General features: G+C 43.7%; 1 protein-coding gene and 1 non-coding gene across 3 annotated transcripts in view; one reads left to right on the plus strand and one right to left on the minus strand.

Moving 5' to 3' along the window:
* LOC121541426 (protein FAM102A-like) overlaps positions 1-20,771 on the plus strand; it is a 75,144-nt gene that overhangs the window by 32,924 nt on the left and 21,449 nt on the right. For both annotated transcript variants that reach the window (XM_041850425.1, XM_041850424.1), the window contains exons 3-4: positions 17,286-17,406; positions 18,749-18,778. In XM_041850425.1, coding sequence (XP_041706359.1) covers positions 17,286-17,406; positions 18,749-18,778 — 151 coding nt within the window. The remainder of the gene's footprint in view (positions 1-17,285; positions 17,407-18,748; positions 18,779-20,771) is intronic.
* Positions 12,413-12,465, minus strand: LOC121542238. The gene has a single exon (XR_005995847.1). It is a non-coding gene; the product is annotated as a U7 small nuclear RNA (small nuclear RNA).

Consider the following 20,771-nt stretch of genomic DNA (forward strand, 5'->3'; position numbering starts at 1 on the left):
GTCAAGTCTGGAGGAAACCGGGCACCATCCCTACGGTGAAGCATGGTGGTGGCAGCATCATGCTGTGGGGATGTTTTTCAGCGGCAGGGACTGGGAGACTAGTCAGGATTGAGGCAAAGATGAACGGAGCAAAGTACAGAGAGATCCTTGATGGAAACCTGCTCCAGAGTGCTCAGGACCTCAGACTGGGGTTAAGGTTCACCTTCCAACAGGACAACGACCATAAGCACACAGCCAAGACAACGCAGTAGTGGCTTCGGGACAAGTCTCTGAATGTCCTTGAGTGGCCCAGCCAGAGCCCGGACTTGAACCTGATTGAACATCTCTGGAGAGACCTGAAAATAGCTGTGCATCAACGCTCCCCATCCAACCTGACAGAGCTTGAAAGGATCTGCAGAGATGAATGGGAGAAAGTCCCCAAATACAGGTGTGCCAAGCTTGTAGCATCATAGCCAAGAAGACTCAAGGCTGTAATCGCTGCCAAAGGTGCTTCAACAAAGTACTGAGTGAAGGGTCTGAATACTTATATAAATGTGATATTTCAGTTTTTGCTTTGTCATTATGGGGTATTGTTTGTAGATTGATGAGAGAAAAAAACAATTTAATCAATTTTAGAATACGGCTGTAACGTAACAAAATGTGGAAAAAGTGGGTCTGAATATTTTCCGAAGGCACTTAGAGAAGATATCATGTCAAGTGTTGTTGAAGTACTGTGGCTGCAGGTTCACCTAAAGCCTATTGTTTTGGGGTGTTGCCATAGGCCACCAAGCGCCAACAGTCAGTATCTAAATAACATGTGTGAAATGCTTCATAGTGTATGTGATGTAAACAGAGAGGTCTACTTTCTTGGGGACCTAAATATTTACTGGTTTTCACCAAGCTGTCCGCTCAAGAGGAAGCTTCTCACTGTAACCAGTGCCTGTAATCTGGTTCAGGTAATTAATCAACCTACCAGGGTGTTTACAAACACAACAGGAACAAGATGTATTAAGCAAATTTTTTCTAATACTGTAGAACTCTGTTCTAAAGCTGTATCCGTACCCATTGGATGCAATGATCTAGGAGAACCAAGGTTCCAAAAGCTGGGCCTAAAATAGTGTATAAGAGATCATACAAAAGATTTTGCTGTAACTCTTATTTATTTTTATTTTTTTATTTCACCTTTATTTAACCAGGTAAGTCAGTTGAGAACAAGTTCTCATTTACAACTGCGACCTGGCCAAGGTAAAGCAAAGCAGTGTGATAAAAACAACAACAAAGAGTTACATATGGGGTAAAACAAAACATAAAGTCAAAAATACAACAGAAAATATATATACAGTCTGTTCAAATGTAGCAAGTTATGGAGGTAAGGCAATAAATAGGCCATAGTGCAAAATAATTACAATGAGTATTAACACTGGAATGATAGATGTGCAAGAGATGATGTGCAAATAGAGATACTGGGGTGCAAATGAGCAAAATAAATAGCAATATGGGGATGAGGTAGTTGGGTGGGCTAATTTCAGATGGGCTGTATACAGGTGCAGTGATCGGTAAGGTGCTCTGACAACTGATGCTTAAAGTTAGTGAGGGAGATAAGAGTCTCCAGCTTCAGATATTTTTGCAATTCGTTCCAGTCATTGGCAGCAGAGAACTGGAAGGAATGGTGGCCAAAGGAGGTGTTGGCTTTGGGGATGACCAGTGAGATATACCTGCTGGAGCGCATACTACGGGTGGGTGTTGCTATGGTGACCAATGAGCTAAGATAAGGCGGGGATTTGCCTAGCAGTGATTTATAGATGGCCTGGAGCCAGTGGGTTTGGCGACGAATATGTAGTGAGGACCAGCCAACAAGAGCGTACAGGTCACAGTGGTGGGTAGAATATGGGGCTTTGGTGTCAAAACAGATGGCACTGTGATAGACTACATCCAATTTGCTGAGTAGAGTGTTGGAGGCTATTTTGTAAATGACATCGCCGAAGTCAAGGATCGGTAGGATAGTCAGTTTTACGAGGGCATGTTTGGCAGCATGAGTGAAGGAGGCTTTGTTGCGAAGTAGGAAGCCGATTCTAGATGTAACTTTGGATTGGAGATGCTTAATGTGAGTCTGGAAGGAGAGTTTACAGTCTAACCAGACACCTAGGTATTTGTAGTTGTCCACATACTCTAGGTCAGACCCGTCGAGAGTAGTGATTCTAGTCGGGTGGGCGGGTGCCAGCAGCGTTCGATTGAAGAGCATGCATTTAGTTTTACTAGTGTTTAAGAGCAGTTGGAGGCTACTGAAGGAGTGTTGTATGGCATTGAAGCTTGTTTGGAGGTTTGTTAACACAGTGTCCAATGAAGGGCCAGATGTATACAAAATGGTGTCGTCTGCGTAGAGGTGGATCTGAGAGTCACCAACAGCAAGAGCGACATCATTCATATACACGGAGAAAAGAGTCGGCCTAAGAATTGAACCCTGTGGCACCCCCATAGAGACTGCCATATGTCCAGAGAACTGGCCCTCCGATTTGACACATTGAACTCTATCTGAGAAGTAGTTGGTGAATCAGGCGATGCAGTCATTTGAGAAACCAAGGCTATTTAGTCTGCCAATAAGAATGCGGTGGTTGACAGAGTCGAAAGCCTTGGACAGGTCGATGAAGACGACTGCACAGTACTGTCTATTATCGATCGCGGTTATAATATCGTTTAGGACCTTGAGCGTGGCTGAGGTGCACCCATGACCAGCTCGGAAACCGGATTGCATAGCGGAGAAGGTACGGTGGGATTCGAAATGGTCGGTGATCTGTTTGTTAACTTGGCTTTCAAAAACGTTCGAAAGCAGGGCAGGATGGATATAGGTCTGTAACAGTTTGGATCTAGAGTATCACCCCCTTTGAAGAGGGGGATGACCGCGGCAGCTTTCCAATCTCTGGGGATCTCAGACGTTACGAAAGAGAGGTTGAACAGGCTAGTAATAGGGGTTGCGACAATTTCGGCGGCTAGTTTTAGAAAGAAAGGGTCCAGATTGTCTAGCCCAGATGATTTGTAGGGGTCCAGATTTTGCAGCTTTTTCAGAACATCAGCTGTCTGAATTTCTGTGAAGGAGAAGCGGGGGCATGGGCAAGTTGCAGCGGAGGGTGCAGAGCTGGTGGCCGGGGTAGTGGTAGCCAGGTGGAAAGCATGGCCAGCCGTAGCAAAATGCTTGTTGAAATTCTCGATTATTGTAGATTTATCAGTGGTGATAGTGTTTCCTAGCCTCAGTGCAGTGGGCAGCTGGGAAGAGGTGCTCTTATTCACCATGGACTTTACAGTGTCCCAAAACTTTTTGGAGTTAGTGCTACAGGATGCACATTTCTGTTTGAAAAAGTTAGCCTTTGCTTTCCTAACTGATTGTGTATATTGGTTCCTAACTTCCCTGAAAAGTTGCATATCGCGGGGGCTATTCGATGCTAATGCAGTACGCCACAGGATGTTTGTGCTGGTCAAGGGCAGTCAAGTCTGAGGAGAACCAGGGGCTATATCTGTTCTTAGTTCTGAATTTTTTGAATGGGGCATGTTTATTTAAGATTGAGAGGAAATTACTTTTAAAGAACAACCAGGCATCCTCTACTGACGGAATGAGATCGATATCCATCCAGGATACCTGGGCCAGGTCAATTAGGAAGGCCTGCTCGCTAAAGTGTTTTAGGGAGCGTTTGACATTGATGAGGGGTGGTCGTTTGACCGCGGACCCGTTACGGACGCAGGCAATAAGGCAGTGATCACTGTGATCCTTGTTGAAGACAGCGGAGGTGTATTTAGAGGGTAAGTTAGTCAGGATGATATCTATGAGGGTGCCCATGTTTACGGATTTAGGGTTGTACCTGGTAGGTTCGTTGATAATTTGTGGGAGATTGAGGGCATCTACAGTGAGGGAAAAAAGTATTTGATCCCCTGCTGATTTTGTACGTTTGCCCACTGACAAAGACATGATCAGTCTATAATTTTAATGGTAGGTTTATTTGAACAGTGAGAGACAGAATAACAACAAAAACATCCAGAAAAACGCATGTCAAAAATGTTATAAATTGATTTGCATTTTAATGAGGGTAATAAGTATTTGACCCCCCTCTCAATCAGAAAGATTTCTGGCTCCCAGGTGTATTTTATACAGGTAACGAGCTGAGATTAGGAGCACACTCTTAAAGGGAGTGCTCCTAATCTCAGCTTGTTACCTGTATAAAAGACACCGGTCCACAGAAGCAATCAATCAATCAGATTCCAAACTCTCCACCATGGCCAAGACCAAAGAGCTCTCCAAGGATGTCAGGGACAAGATTGTAGACCTACACAAGGCTGGAATGGGCTACAAGACCATCGCCAAGCAGCTTGGTGAGAAGGTGACAACAGTTGGTGCGATTATTCGCAAATGGAAGAAACACAAAAGACTGTAAATCTCCCTTGGCCTGGGGCTCCATGCAAGATCTCACCTGGTGGAGTTGCAAAGATCATGAGAACGGTGAGGAATCAGCCCAGGACTGAAATCCTGCAGCGCCCGCAAGATCCCCCTGCTCAAGAAAGCACATATACAGGGCCGTCTGAAGTTTCCAAATGAACATCTGAATGATTCAGAGGAGAACTGGGTGAAAATGTTGTGGTCAGATGAGACCAAAATTGAGCTCTTTAGCATCAACTCAACTCGCCGTGTTTGGAGGAGGAGGAATGCTGCCTATGACCCCAAGAACACCATCCCCACCGTCAAACATGGAGGTGGAAACATTATGCTTTGGGGGTGTTTTTCTGCTAAGGGGACAGGACAACTTCACCGCATCAAAGGGACGATGGACGGGGCCATGTACCGTCAAATCTTGGGTGAGAACCTTGGGTGAGAAAATGGATCGTGGATGGGTATTCCAGCATGACAATGACCCAAAACACACGGCCAAGGCAACAAAGGAGTGGCTCAAGAAGAAGCACATTAAGGTCCTGGAGTGGCCTAGCCAGTCTCCAGACCTTTATCCCATAGAAAATCTGTGGAGGGAGCTGAAGGTTCGAGTTGCCAAACGTCAGCCTCGAAACCTTAATGACTTGGAGAAGATCTGCAAAGAGGAGTGGGACAAAATTCCTCCTGAGATGTGTGCAAACCTGGTGGCCAACTACAAGGAACGTCTGACCTCTGTGATTGCCAACAAGGGTTTTGCCACCAAGTACTAAGTCATGTTTTGCAGAGGGGTCAAATACTTATTTCCCTCATTAAAATGCAAATCAATTTATAAAATTTTTCTGGATTTTTGTTGTTGTTATTCTGTCTCTCACTGTTCAAATAAACCTACCATTAAAATTATAGACTGATCATGTCTTTGTCAGTGGGCAAACGTACAAAATCACCAGGGGATCAAATACTTTTTTCCCTGACTGTATTTTGGATTGTAGGATGGCCGGTGTGTTAAGCATATCCCAATTTAGGTCACCAAGCAGTACGAACTGTGAGGATAAATGGGGGGCAATCAGGGCACAGCTGGGGGCTGAGGGGGGTCTGTAGCAAGCGGCAATAGTGAGAGACTTATTTCTGGAAAGGTGGATTTTTAGAAGTAGAAGCTCAAACTCTTTGGGCACAGACCTGGATAGTATGATAGAGCTCTGCAGGCTCTCTCTACAGTAGATTGCAACTACACCCCCTTTGGCAGTTCTATCTAGACAGAAAATGTTGTAGTTGGGGATGGAAATTTCTGAATTTTTGGTGGCCTTCCTAAGCCAGGATTCAGACACTGCTAGAACATCAGGGTTGGCGGAGTGTGCTAACGCAGTGAATAACTCAAACTTAGGAAGGAGGCTTCGGATGTTAACGTGCAGAAAACCAAGGCTTTTACGGTTACAGAAGTCAACAAATGATAGCTCCTGGGGAGTAGGAGTGATACTGGGGGCTGCAGGGCCTGGGTTAGCCTCTACATCACCAGAGGAACAGAGGAGGACTAGAATAAGGATACGGCTAAAGGCTTTAAGAACTGGTCTTCTAGTGCGTTGGGTACAGAGAATAAAGGGGGCAGATTTCCGGGCGTTGTAGAATAGATTCAGGGCATTATGTACAGACAAGGATATGAGTACAGTGGAGGTAAACCTAAGCGTTGGGTAACAATGAAAGAGATAGCATCACTGGAGGCACCGATTGAGCCGGTCTCGGCGTGTATGGGGGGTGGAACAAAGGAACTATTTGAGGCAGTTTGAGAGGGACTTGGGGTTCTACAGTGAAATTGTATAATAAGAACTATCTGGAACAGCAATAGGCAAGGTATATTGACATGGGAGAGAGGCATAAAGCAATCACAGGTGTTATTAGAGAGAGCTAAGACAACAACTGGTAATGACGATAAAGTTTGGGCTGAGGCTAAACAGATAAACAGGACAGGGTACCGTGTAAAGGAACAGTCCAGCAGGCATCGGCTGTGCAGCTGAGTGATCATAAGGTCCAGTGAACAGCAATATGTGAGTCCGAGAGCAGTTCGAATTGGAACTACAGCACAGCGATCAGGAAGCACGGCTGTCGTTTGCGTGTGCTAGCGGGCCGGGGCTAGCAGATGGATCTTCGTGGTCATCGCAACGGGAAGCCTGTTGAAACCACAGACGATTACGTCGGCAGACCAGTCGTGATGGATCGGCGGGGCTCCGTGTCAACTCTAGGAGGTCCCGTCTGGTTGACAGAGAGGTAGATAGCCGGGAGATGTGCCTGACTTAAGGCTAGCTCAAGGCTGATTAGCCAACAACAACATTAATTTGGTTGCAGCTAGCTAGTTGCGATTATCCAGTGTTAAAGGTCCAGTGATTCAGTGATTCCGGCACAAAATCCGATAGGTTCTGGGTCGATAACGCGCTGTGCAGACAGTGCAGACTGGCCGATAATAGTCCAGGCTAGAGCTGGCTGGTAGGTAGTGCAGACCACGGACAATGGTGAAAAACAGTAACGGTGGCTAATAGCAAGTAGCTAGTTAGCTGGTTAGCTGGCTACTCCCGTCCGGTAGACAGAGAGGTAGATAGCCGGGATATGGGCCTGCTCGAGGCTAGCTCAAGGCTAACTGATGCTTGCTTCGGGGGCAGTGGTGATTAGCCTACAGCAACATCCATTCGACATCCATTCGGTTGCGGCTAGCTAGTTGCGATCCGGTGTTAAGGTCCAGTGATTCAGTTATTCCGGCAGAAAATCCGATGTTCTGGGTGAAAACCGCTAACGGTGGCTAATAGCAAGTAGCTAGTTAGCTAGTTAGCTGGCTGGCTAGTTTCAACTGGAGATTCTAGATAAAGGTGAGTAAATAATAGAATCCGTTCTACATTGAGTGAGGCGGGTTGCAGGAAAGTATATTTAGTAGAAGGATGAAAATTGTGATAGGGAAATATATACGTAAAATACAAAAAAAATACAAAAAACTGGCTATTTACATGGACACACAAGAGAACACGACCGCACTGCTACGCCATCTTGGAATCTCTGCGGATGATGATGATAAAATATTTGTTGGTCTGAAGTGATTAATAAGGAGCATCCAGACGCTGCACTTGATGAATTTATTCAATTGCTTCTTCCAATTATTGATTAACATGCACCTGTTAAGAAACTGGCTGTGTCACACTGTCACGATCGTCTATGAAGTAGGACCAAAGCGCAGCGTTGGTAGCGAACATATTTACTTTAATTGTGAAACACGAGAATACAAAACAAAACACGATCATGAAGTCCTCAGTGACAACGACTGAACATAGAACAAAAACCCACAAACACAAGGTGAACACAGACAGTTTAAATATGGCTCCCAATCAGAGATAACGAGCCGACAGCTGACACTCGTTACCACTGATTGGGAGTCACACGACTAGACAAGAAAACACAACCAAATACAACACAACCAATACCAAACACAACCAAATGAACACACCCTGGCTCAAAATACACAGTCCCGGAGCCAGAGCGTGACAGTACCCCCCCCTAAAGGCGCGGACTCCGACCGCGCCTACACTCCAAATAGGGGAGGGCTGGGTGGGTGTTGCTCCTCGGAGGCGGCTCCGGCTCCGGGCTTGACCACCACCCTACTACAATCCCCCCGTAGTGCCCCCAGTCCGATCTGACCCAGTTAGCTGGATCAGGACTGCCGACGCGCACCCCCTGGCTTGGCGCGTGAGGCAGGAATGGACCGGACCTGGCAGACGATACGCACCCTTTGCATGGTGCGTGAGCCGAACAGGCCTCACCAGGCTGAAGACTCGCATCCCTGGCTTGGTGCGAGTAGCAGGAATGGGCTGAATCCGGCTGACGACTCGCACCCTTGGCTTGGTGCGAGTAGCAGGAATGGGCTGAATCCGGCTGACGACTCGCACCCTTGACTTGGTGCGAGTGGCAGGAACAGGCTGAATCCGGATGACGACTCGCACCCTTGGCTTGGTGCGAGTGGCAGGAACAGGCCGGGTTGGGCCGGCGACGCACACCGTGGACCTGGTGCGTGGAGCAGGGACCGGCTGGGCTGGGCTGACGACGCACACCGTGGGCCTGGTGCGTGGAGCAGGGACAGGCCGAGCTGGGCTGACGACGCACACCGTTGGCTTGGTGTGGGGAGCAGGCACGGGCCGGACAGGGCCGACGAAACGCACCACAGACTTGGTGCCGGGAGCAGGAACAGACCGAGTCGGGCTGGCGGCGCGCACCACAGGCTCCATGCGAGGAACAGGAACAGACAGGACCGCACTGAGGACACACACCCCTGGCCCTACACGGGGATCAGGAACGGGCCGGACCGGACTGGTAACACACCCCAGTACCCTTCGCCGTGCCTCCACACCTTCCTTCCCCTTCGTGACCAGTGGCCCCCTTAACCTGGCGGCCCTTTCTGCCAACCTACTGCACTCCTCTAACCCGTACTCCTGCTGCCCCGACGTCGTGAGCCCCCCCCTAAAAATTTTCTGGGGGTCTCTCCTCCCCGTGGACCAGGCCTCTATAGTCCTTTCCCAACCTTCGCTCTTCTGTCTCCACCACTCGTCATCCAACTCCTGGAAACGCTGCTTGGTCTCGTTTAGGTGGGGTTTTCTGTCAGGGTACTGTGTAACGGTGTGGTGTAGAATCAGGCGCAGGAAGCACAGGATAAGTCCAACAAGAATTTACTTGAGAACACAAAGTAATCCAAAACAGCACGGAGGCAAAAGAACGCACACAGGCGTAAAAATGCGAGCGCACAAACAGGTGCGAACAAACTCTCCTATAACCAAGGAGGAAAAGCTATGAAAATAGCGAACCGACACAAACTACAGCAACACGACAAGAACAATTACACACAACACTAAACTAACAACAAGGAAACTAAATAGGGTGCTAAATGAGACATAACACAAAACAGGTGTGACTAACAGACAAAACCAATCAACCAAGAAACATAGATCAGTGGCAGCTAGTACTCCGGAGACGACGACCGGCGAAACCTGCCCGAACAAGGAGGAGGAGCCGCCTCGGCCGAAACCGTGACACACACCCTGGCTCTGGGACTCATTATGTTGAGCCAGGGTGTGTTCATTCTATGTGTTTATTTCTATGTTGGGGGTTCTAGTTTGTTGAATTCTATGTTTTGCCTGAGTGACTCCCAATCAGAGGCAACGAGTGTCAGCGGTTGGCTGGTTGTCTCTGATTGGGAGCCATATTTAAACTGTATGTTTTTCCCTTTGGGTTTGTGGGTTTTTGTTCCGTGTTCGGTCTTTGTCACCGTGGACGTTACGAGTCGTTTGTTGTTTTGTTCGTGCTTTAATTTAATAAAGTAATCATGTTCATTCATCACGCTGCTCATTGGTCTCTCCCTGACGATCGTGACAGGCTGTTAGAACTGTTAAGGCTCCATGGATTGATGAGTAATTTAAAAACTATATGGTTGAAAGAGATGGGGCATAAGTAGTGGCTAATAAGTCTGGCTCTACATCTGACTGGCCGACTTACTGCAAATTGAGTAATTATATGTCTAAACTTAACAAAAAGAATAAGAAACTGTATTATGAAGCTAAAAACAATGATATAAAGAATGATGGCATAATTTAAATGAAATGATGGGCAGAAAGACAAATTCAACTCCATCTTTCATCGAATCAGATGGATTATTCATCACAAAAGCATTTGATGTTGCCAATTATTTTAATGATTACTTAATTGGCAAAGTGGGCAAACTTAAGCAGGAAATGCAAACAACGAACAGTGAGCCATCGTATTCATGCATAAAAAACAAATAATGGAAAAGCATTGTAAGTCAGAGTTTTGTAAAGTTAGTGTGGGACAGGTGGAACAATTATTGTTATCGATCAATAATGACAAACCTCCTTGCATTGACAACTTAGATGGAATGCTACTGAGGATGCTAGTTGACTTTATGGCCATCTCCTATCTGTCATATCTTTAATCTGAGTCTAGAGGAATGTGGTTGTCCTCAGGCCTGGAGGGAAGCCAAAGTCAGTGGTAAAGCGGCCTTTACTGGTTCTAACAGCAGACCAATCAGCTTGCTGCCAGCTCTTACCAAACTGTTGGAAAAAATTGTGTTTGACCAAATACAATGATATTTCTCTGTAAACAAATTGACAACAGACTTTCAGCATGCTTATAGAGAAGGGAACCTAACATGTACTGCACTGACACAAATGACTGATGATTGGTTGCAAGAGATTGATAATAAGAAGATTGTGGGAGCTGTACTGTTAGATATTAGTGCAGCCTTTGATATTATTGACCATAACCTGTTGTGGAGAAAACGTATGTTTTATGGCTTTTCAACCTCTGCCATATTGTGGATTCAGCAGTATCTAATAGAACTCAGAGGGCTTTCTTTAATGGAGCTTCTCTAATGTCGAACATGTAGGGTGTGGTGTACCGCAGGGCAGTTCTCTAGGCCCTCTACTCTTTTCTAGTTTTACCAATGACATGACACTGGCATTAAAACAAAGCTTGTATGTCCTTGTATGCTGATGATTCAAATTGAAATGCATTCCAGGTGACTATCTCATGAAGCTGGTTGAGAGAATGCCAAGAGTGTGCAAAGCTGTCATCAAGGCAAAGGGTGGCTATTTGAAGAATCTCAAATATAACATCTATTTTGATTTTAACACTTTTTTGCTTACTACATGATTCCATATGTGTTATTTAATAGTTTTGATGTCATCACTATTATTCTACAATGTAGAAAATAGTAAAAATAAAGAAAAACCCTTGAATGAGTAGGTGTGTCCAAACTTTTGACTGGTACTGTACGTGTCAGAAACCACAGCTAATGAAGTCACTGAAATCCTTAACAAGGAGTTGCAGTCAGTTTTGGATTGGGTGGACAGTAATAAACTGGTCCTGAACATCTCTAAAACCAAGAGCATTGTATTTGGTACAAATCATTCCCTAAGCACTAGACCTCAGCTGAATCTGGTAATAAATGGTGTGGCTGTTGAACAAATTGAGGAGACTAAATTACTTGGTGTTACTTTAGATTGTAAACTGTCATGGTCAAAACATATAGATTCAATGGTTGTAAAGATGGGGAGAGGTCTGTCCGTAATAAAGAGATGTTCTGCTTTTTTGACACCACACTCCACAAAGCAAGTCCTGCAGACTCTAGTTTTGTATTTTCTTGATTATTGTCCAGCCATGTGGTCAATTGCTGCTAAGAAAGCTCTAGTTAAGCTGCAGCTTTCCCAGAACAGAGCGGCACGTTTTGCTCTTCATTGTAATCAGAGGGCTAATTTAAATACTATGCATACCAGTCTCTCTTGGCTAAGAGTTGAGACTGACTGCATCACTTCTTCTTTTTATAAAGAAACATTAATGTGTTGAAAATTCCAAATTGTTTGCATAGTCAACTTACGCACAGCTCTCACACACTTACCCCACCAGACATGTCACCAGGGGTCTTTTCATAGTCCCCAAATCCAGAACAAATTCAAGAAAGCGTACAGTATTATATAGAGCCATTATTGCATGGAACTCCCATCTCATATTGCTTAAATGAATTGCAAACCTGGTTTCAAAAAACAGATAAAGCAACACCTCACGGCACAACGCCTCTCCTCTATTTGACATAGATATTTTGTGTATGTATTGATACAGTATGTAGGCTATGTGTGCTGTTTTTAAATGTTTGTAGCTCTGTCCCTAAATTGTTCTTGTCTATTAATGTTCTGTATTATGTCATGTTTCATGTTTTGTGTGTACCCCAGGAAGAGTAGCAGCGGCTTTCGCAACAGCTAATGGGGATCCTAATAATAAAAATAAAAAACAGTATACTACATACAAAAAATACCAGTTTACCATATACTACAGTAATTAATGTAGTATTTTTGCAGATTGTAGTATACTGTAGTATTTACTGTAGTGTTTTTGCAGACTGTAGTATACTGTAGTATTTACTGTAGTGTTTTTGAGGACATTACTATAGTATTTACTAAAGTGTTTTATTATAATTTACATAGAAGTGGAGGCTTTCTCCTTTAGGAAACCTACTGGAGAAATGCTAAAAGAGCACATTTTCCATAACCTGTATGTAGGTAGGACTGGGGTCTGAACGGATAGTTCAGAGCTTCTGCTCTTTTCTATAACCTGTAGGGAACACAATATACAGTGGGGGGAAAAAGTATTTAGTCAGCCACCAATTGTGCAAGTTCTCCCACTTAAAAAGATGAGAGAGGCCTGTAATTTTCATCATAGGTACACGTCAACTATGACAGACAAAATGAGGGAAGAAAATCCAGAAAATCACATTGTAGGATTTTTTATGAATTTATTAGCAAATTATGGTGGAAAATAAGTATTTGGTCAATAACAAAAGTTTCTCAATACTTTGTTATATACCCTTTGTTGGCAATGACACAGGTCAAACGTTTTCTGTAAGTCTTCACAAGGTTTTCACACACTGTTGCTGGTATTTTGGCCCATTCCTCCATGCAGATCTCCTCTAGAGCAGTGATGTTTTGGGGCTGTCGCTGGGCAACACAGACTTTCAACTCCCTCCAAAGATTTTCTATGGGGTTGAGATCTGGAGGACCTTGAAATGCTTCTTACGAAGCCACTCCTTCGTTGCCCGGGTGGTGTGTTTGGGATCATTGTCATGCTGAAAGACCCAGCCACGTTTCATCTTCAATGCCCTTGCTGATGGAAGGAGGTTTTCACTCAAAATCTCACGATACATGGCCCCATTCATTCTTTCCTTTACACGGATCAGTCGTCCTGGTCCCTTTGCAGAAAAACAGCCCCAAAGCATGATGTTTCCACCCCCATGCTTCACAGTAGGTATGGTGTTCTTTGGATGCAACTCAGCATTCTTAGTCCTCCAAACACGACGAGTTGAGTTTTTACCAAAAAGTTCTATTTTGGTTTCATCTGACCATATGACATTCTCCCAATCCTCTTCTGGATCATCCAAATGCACTCTAGCAAACTTCAGACGGGCCTGGACATGTACTGGCTTAAGCAGGGGGACACGTCTGGCACTGCAGGATTTGAGTCCCTGGTGGCGTAGTGTGTTACTGATGGTAGGCTTTGTTACTTTGGTCCCAGCTCTCTGCAGGTCATTCACTAGGTCCCCCCGTGTGGTTCTGGGATTTTTGCTCACCGTTCTTGTGATCATTTTGACCCCACGGGGTGAGATCTTGCGTGGAGCCCCAGATCGAGGGAGATTATCAGTGGTCTTATATGTCTTCCATTTCCTAATAATTGCTCCCACAGTTGATTTCTTCAAACCAAGCTGCTTACTTATTGCAGATTCAGTCTTCCCAGCCTGGTGCAGGTCTACCATTTTGTTTCTGGTGTCCTTTGACAGCTCTTTGGTCTTGGCCATAGTGGAGTTTGGAGTGTGACTGTTTGAGGTTGTGGACAGGTGTCTTTTATACTGATAACAAGTTCAAACAAGTGCCATTAATACAGGTAACGAGTGGAGGACAGAGGAGCCTCTTAAAGAAGTTACAGGTCTGTGAGAGCCAGAAATCTTGCTTGTTTGTAGGTGACCAAATACTTATTTTCCACCATAATTTGCAAATAAATTCATTAAAAATCCTACAATGTGATTTTCTGGAGAAAAAAAATCTCAATTTGTCTGTCATAGTTGACGTGTACCTATGATGAAAATTACAGGCCTCTCATCTTTTTAAGTGGGAGAACTTGCACAATTGGTGGCTGACTAAATACTTTTTTTCCCCCACTGTATGGTCTATACTTGGAATGTAGGTTTCTCACTTATGGGTGGCACAAATTGCGATATGGGGGAGGGGAATGGGCAGGGTATATGCAAAGAAATACTGCAGTTTTTACTGTAGTTAAAAAAGTGTAGTAGTGTTTTTGCGGACTGTAGTGTTTTTGCGGACGTTACTGTAGTATTTACTATAGTATTCTACAGTATACCACAACATTCTATAGTAAGTACTACACATGATTGAGGGAAACTACAGTGTGTAGTATAGTATTCTACAGTATACTACAATTTACTATAGAATTCTATAGTAAGTACTGTAGTATTCCATAGTAAGCTGTAGTATTTTTTCATGTGGGTATCCAGATGTTCCCTGGAATCTGTCAGGGGCTTTTCCATTTTGGCAGCCTAGATTGGAGACAGATGTGTTCCATCTGTGTTTGGGGTGCACACCGGTCTGTGTGTGTTTTTGTTTGTGTGTATGTGTTCTACAGCACATGAAGCTTTGTTTCTATATGTACAATTAAACTATATAGATAGTTACTGTACATTGTGTTATGCAGTGGGTCTTTCTTGTGAACGGTAAAGTGTGTGTGTGTTCACCCATTTGTGTAAGCGCGTTTGTTCGTCCATGTGTGGATCTGTTATTTCTGTGTGTTGTAACTCAGTTATCTTTGTCCAAGGTTGAATAGGAGGACAGAACTAAGTCAATGTTAATATTATGTAAGAATGCAATACTTACTCATGTCACACACCGTAAATCTGTAGTCTCCAAAGTTGCAGCACAGTACAACCATTAAAGTTTTTCCAGGGGTAATATTTTTTTTATCTTGCCTTAGGAACACAAGGACAAAGTAGGTTTTTGGAAATACAATTTGTTTATTTCAATTAGTCTAATTAATACAAATAAATTAAATGTATGTGGACCATAGTTGGTTGTACTCGGACCCACAGAAAAACAAATACAACAGCATCAACACATAACACTCAACAACAGGACTTAAAGTTCAGTTGAGATTGGTTGACTTCGGTTGAGTCGAGGCACTTTCCTAACTGGACCCTCTGTCTCTTACATTTACATTTTAGTCATTTAGCAGACGCTCTTATCCAGAGCGACTTACAGTTAGTGAATACATATTTTTTTTATACTGGCCCCCCGTGGGAATCGAACCCACAACCCTGGCGTTGCAAACGCCATGCTCTATCAACTGAGCTACATCCCTGCCGGCCATCCCCTCCCCTACCCTGGACGACGCTGGGCCAATTGTGCGCCGCCCATGAGTCTCCCGGTCGCGGCCGGCTGCGACAGAGCCTGGATTCGAACCAGAATCTAGTGGCACAGTTAGCACTGCGATGCAGTGCCTTAGACCACTGCGCCACTCAGGAGGCGCCATCGGATTCAGAGTCGGAGCTACCCGAGCTATAGTGTAAGGGTTGGTGTGAGGTGTGACCCAGGTGCGGTGCAGGTTAGACAGTAGGCAGAGTTGGTGAAACAAGGATCTTTACTGATGGTCCAAAAACCAGGATACAAAACAATGGACTACACACGAAAACAAATGAGGAGCACATAGGTCTCCAAAAAAAACAGGCTGACAACAGACAATACGAAATACTAACTCTGACTGAAATAATAAATAAACACGGAGAACACTTCTGCACCTCCTTACCTTCAGACTCTGATTAGACCTTACACCCAAACGAGGGCACTACGTTCATCCACCTCTGGCCTGCTAGCTCCCCTACCTCTATGGAAGCACAGTTCCCGCTCAGCCCAGTCAAAGCTATTCGCTGCTCTGGCACCCCAATGGTGGAATAAGCTCCCCCACGATGCCAGGACAGCGGAGTCACTGACCACCTTCCGGAGACACTTGAAACCCTACCTCTTTACGGAATACCTAGAATAGTATAAAGTAATCCTTCTACCCACCCCCCCATACAAAAAGAAAAGTGGTTGTCCCACTGGCTATCATAAGTTGAATGCACCAATTTGTAAGTCGGATAAGAGCGTCTGCTAAATTATGTAAATGTAAATCACTTCTCACGTACCTGTCCATACGTCCCGCGATCAGACACTGATTAGTGCACCTTGTCATAGTGAAACTAGCAGAGAAAACTGAGCAAGAGAACACAGGGAAGTGAGGGCATAAATACACAGGTGAATCAGAGAGACACAGGTGACACCAATATGAAGATGATTAGTCCCAACTGTGAGTGAGGGGGGCCTAAGGTTGTCGGAGGATGACACCTAGTGGGTTGCTCCGGAACTGCGACCCAGTCCTGTAACACTATAGTCTTATTCTTCCCAGGTCCTCTTCCGTGGCTTTACAGCAGTCATATAGAAAATTGTAAAAATAAAGAAAAACCCTTGAATGAGTAGGTGTGTCCAAACTTTTGACTGGTACTGTATATTCATATACTAATCAGGGGAAATGGGAACCAGGTGTGCGTAAATAAACAAGACAGTCCGGGGTCGGTGGTAATGATCCAGGTCAGTGACGCCTAGAAGACCGGTGACATAGACCTCCAGAGCTGGTGAACGGAATGAGCATCAGTACCGGGAGTTTCCATGACAGTAAGGGGCTTTCCAAGCAGTAGAACTCTGTCTTTGGCAGTGTAATGTATCCGATGTGTGTAATAGTCCATTTACTACAGCCAAATATATTTACAACTAACCCAAGATAGTTAATCTGTGTCATTTACAATGTAAGCAAATGAAGCTTAATGGGCAGAACAAGCAAGGAGGTGGGCAAAGCCAAACACGAACTAGTGAGGTCCTATTGGCACTCTGTAGCATGTATTTGCATATTTCCGTTAGGGAACACCACCTCTGTGAAGTCCGCGTGTGCACAAACTCAATTCGACCTTGCACCTCTTCTAAACAACGAACATTTTTAAAACTCTGTCAAAGTGTCAAGTCTATAAAACTTAGTGCACTGTGTTCGTAACAGATTCTAGTTTTGGGAACAGAAAAATGTATTGAGATCAGATGTTTGATCGATGAGACATTAGCAGAATGTTGGCTCTTGATTATGTACTGTACAGTAAGCATTGGCCAGAGGGATGCCCAAAACAGAGCTAGAGAAACTGATAATATTGACGATGATAATGGTATGAGGATAATGAGTGATGATGATGGTCATGAGGATGATCTTTGTCTGTCTGTAGGGAAGAGGTTCAGCAGAACTGTGTTCGTTGGAAGAAGAAGTTCTCCTTCGTCTGTAAAATGAGTGCCAATCCCACCACTGGAGTCCTGGACCAATGCATCTGCAGGGTCTCTGTACGCAAGGTAACTACATCGCCCATCAACCCCTGCTCTAGTCATTTACCCTGCCAAATAATGGTACTGTCCATTCTGTAGTGTTTTAACCTGCCAAATAATGGTGCTGTCCATTCTCCAGTGTTTTACCCTGCCAAATAATGGTACTGTCGATTATCCAGTGTTTTACCCTGCCAAATAATGGTACTATCAAATTCTCTAGTGTTTTACCGTACCAAATAATGGTACCATGTAGACAGCATTGGGGTGATATTTTCCTAAGGCAAAACAGCCTATGCAGTGAGAAAAAGTTGTCTTGCTGTAGTGTCTTTTTAAAATGTTATGCTTATTCTGGGCTTTTTTGCCCAAGCTCTCTCTGTCTCAAAAGTACCTCATAGTTACATTATTAACCTGTTATAAGACAATGAATCTGTAGTTACTCTGGTATAAAGCATACCTTGTTAATGGAAGCCTTCTTCCCAACTTTTTATGTTAGTAAATGTAGACTTTTCACACACCTACACACTGGATCAACTTTGACAGGTGTTTTTCAATGTCTGTTGCAGACAGTGTAAAAGTTCTATGGACTCTTTTATGTTGTTTGTTGTTTACTTTATGCTCTCATTAGCGACAATACTAGTTACAGTACATTTGACTAATTTAGGAGACGCTCTTATCCAGAGCGATTTACAGGAGTGAGTGCATACATTTCCATACTTCTTTTGTACTGGTCCCCCGAACCCACAACCCTGGTGAATCAAACCCACAACCCTGATGTTGCAAGCGCCATGCTCTACAAACTAAGCTACAGATGACCTATAGTACTCCTCCCTTTGGCGTTACCATGGTATTAGCAAATATGAGGATTGTGAAACTTGAATCTACCTTTATTGTATCAGTAATGACTGATTGGAGATCAGGGTGGCTAGAATCACACAGCTCAGTATCTGCTACTATGACATGGAGGCCATCAGAACTCAGATCAGTTCATCTGTAGGGAGTGGGGACACTATAATGTATCGCATGTAAACTGTTGTTAACGTCTCAGTTATACACGTTGTGGTTTTATAAAGCACCCTTTCTTCCAGTGTAGCATAGAAGTGCCCACTGTTAAAATCACATTCTGTAAGATTATTCAGAATGAAAAGATTAACATTATCGTTTATAATCAAAGTTTTCAAGCGGTTCCTTCCTTTAATTTATTTAATCTCCTAGTGTTAGAATGCACTTGAAATAGGAATCCTACCCACTTAATGTCATAAACTGTAGAATAGACTATAGAAGGAAAGAAAGTGTGTTTCGTCTGAAAGTGTTGGCAGCACACATGAGTTTGTGCTTCAGGCATTTCATCTGCTTCTTCTTGTCATTGCAGGAGCTCAAAGGAGGAAAGACGTTTTCAAAGGTAAGAAGACCAAACATTTTCAGAATGCCTCCACAACTTTTTTTTTAGCGGGTAGATCAGCTTTAACATTGCAGATAGATTGTGGCTTCCATCAATGTAATTGTCTGCATCATTTCCAATCCCCCATATATATTTGGTGTAAATATATACACTACCAGTCAAAAATTTGGACACACCTACTCATTCAAGGGTTTTTCTTTATTTTTACTATTTTTTACATTGTAGAATAATAGTGAAGACATCAAAACTATGAAATAACACATATGGAATCATGTAGTCAACACAAAAGTGTTAAACAAATCAAAATATATTTTATATTTGAGGTTCTTCAAATAACCACCCTTTGCCTTGATGACAGCTTTGCACACTCTTGGCATTCTCTCAACCAGCTTCATGAGGTAGTCACCTAGAATGCATTTCAATTAACAGGTGTGCCTTCTTAAAAGTTAATTTGTGGAATTGTGGAGTAAACTAATGGACAACAACACTTAGGCTTCTACTTCCAGCTTATACATACTATATACATTTTACAGACACAGTATATTTTACAATAGTTATCGCTTGTTTTTTTTAGTCCCATCCTTCCCTCAACCCCACCCATCTATCTCTGAAGACCATCCAGACCATCCAGTTTTATTTCTATTTGCCATATATTTTTCAACTGTGCAGTTTCACAATAATTCTGAACCTATATACATTTTACAGACACAGTATATTTTACATTAGTTATCTTGTTATTTTTAGTCCCACTAATCAGCTCCACTCAACCACTCCCATCTATCTATTATTATTTTTCAACTGTGCTGTGATGTTTCACAAAACTTCACAAAAGTCTACAGCTTGTAAATTAAAGATAAAAATTTTTGCTAAGAGTGTTATTATATAATTGATCGATTGACTATGACTTTTAGCTCCAGGTAAATGTTGCAATTCTTCAGCCATTGCTGAACCTGCGACCAAAAACCAGCTACATATGGACAGTACCAAAACAAATGATCTAATGATTCTGTCTCTTCGCAGCAAAATCTGCAGAGCTGGGATGGTTGTATCCCCCATATATACAGTGGGGAAAAAAAGTATTTAGTCAGCCACCAATTGTGCAAGTTCTCCCACTTAAAAAGATGAGAGAGGCCTGTAATTTTCATCATAGGTACACGTCAACTATGACAGACAAATTGAGAAAAGAAAATCCAGAAAATCACATTGTAGGATTTTTAATGAATTTATTTGCAAATTATGGTGGAAAATAAGTATTTGGTCACCTACAAACAAGCAAGATTTCTGGCTCTCACAGACCTGTAACTTCTTATTTAAGAGGCTCCTCTGTCCTCCACTCGTTACCTGTATTAATGGCACCTGTTTGAACTTGTTATCAGTATAAAAGACACCTGTCCACAACCTCAAACAGTCACACTCCAAACTCCACTATGGCCAAGACCAAAGAGCTGTCAAAGGACACCAGAAACAAAATTGTAGACCTGCACCAGGCTGGGAAGACTGAATCTGCAATAGGTAAGCAGCTTGGTTTGAAGAAATCAACTGTGGGAGCAATTATTAGGAAATGGAAGACATACAAGACCACTGATAATCTCCCTCGATCTGGGGCTCCACGCAAGATCTCACCCTGTGGGGTCAAAATGATCACAAGAACGGTGAGAAAAAATCCCAGAACCACACGGGGGGACCTAGTGAATGACCTGCAGAGAGCTGGGACCAAAGTAACAAAGCCTACCATCAGTAACACACTACGCCGCCAGGGACTCAAATCCTGCAGTGCTAGACGTGTCCCCCTGCTTAAGCCAGTACATGTCCAGGCCCGTCTGAAGTTTGCTAGAGTGCATCCAGAAGAGGATTGGGAGAATGTCATATGGTCAGATGAAACCAAAATATAACTTTTTGGTAAAAACTCAACTCGTCGTGTTTGGAGGACAAAGAATGCTGAGTTGCATCCAAAGAACACCATACCTACTGTGAAGCATGGGAGTGAAAACAT

This window comes from Coregonus clupeaformis, chromosome 27 (genome assembly GCF_020615455.1).
Source record: "Coregonus clupeaformis isolate EN_2021a chromosome 27, ASM2061545v1, whole genome shotgun sequence".
Classification (NCBI taxonomy): Eukaryota; Metazoa; Chordata; class Actinopteri; order Salmoniformes; family Salmonidae; genus Coregonus; species Coregonus clupeaformis.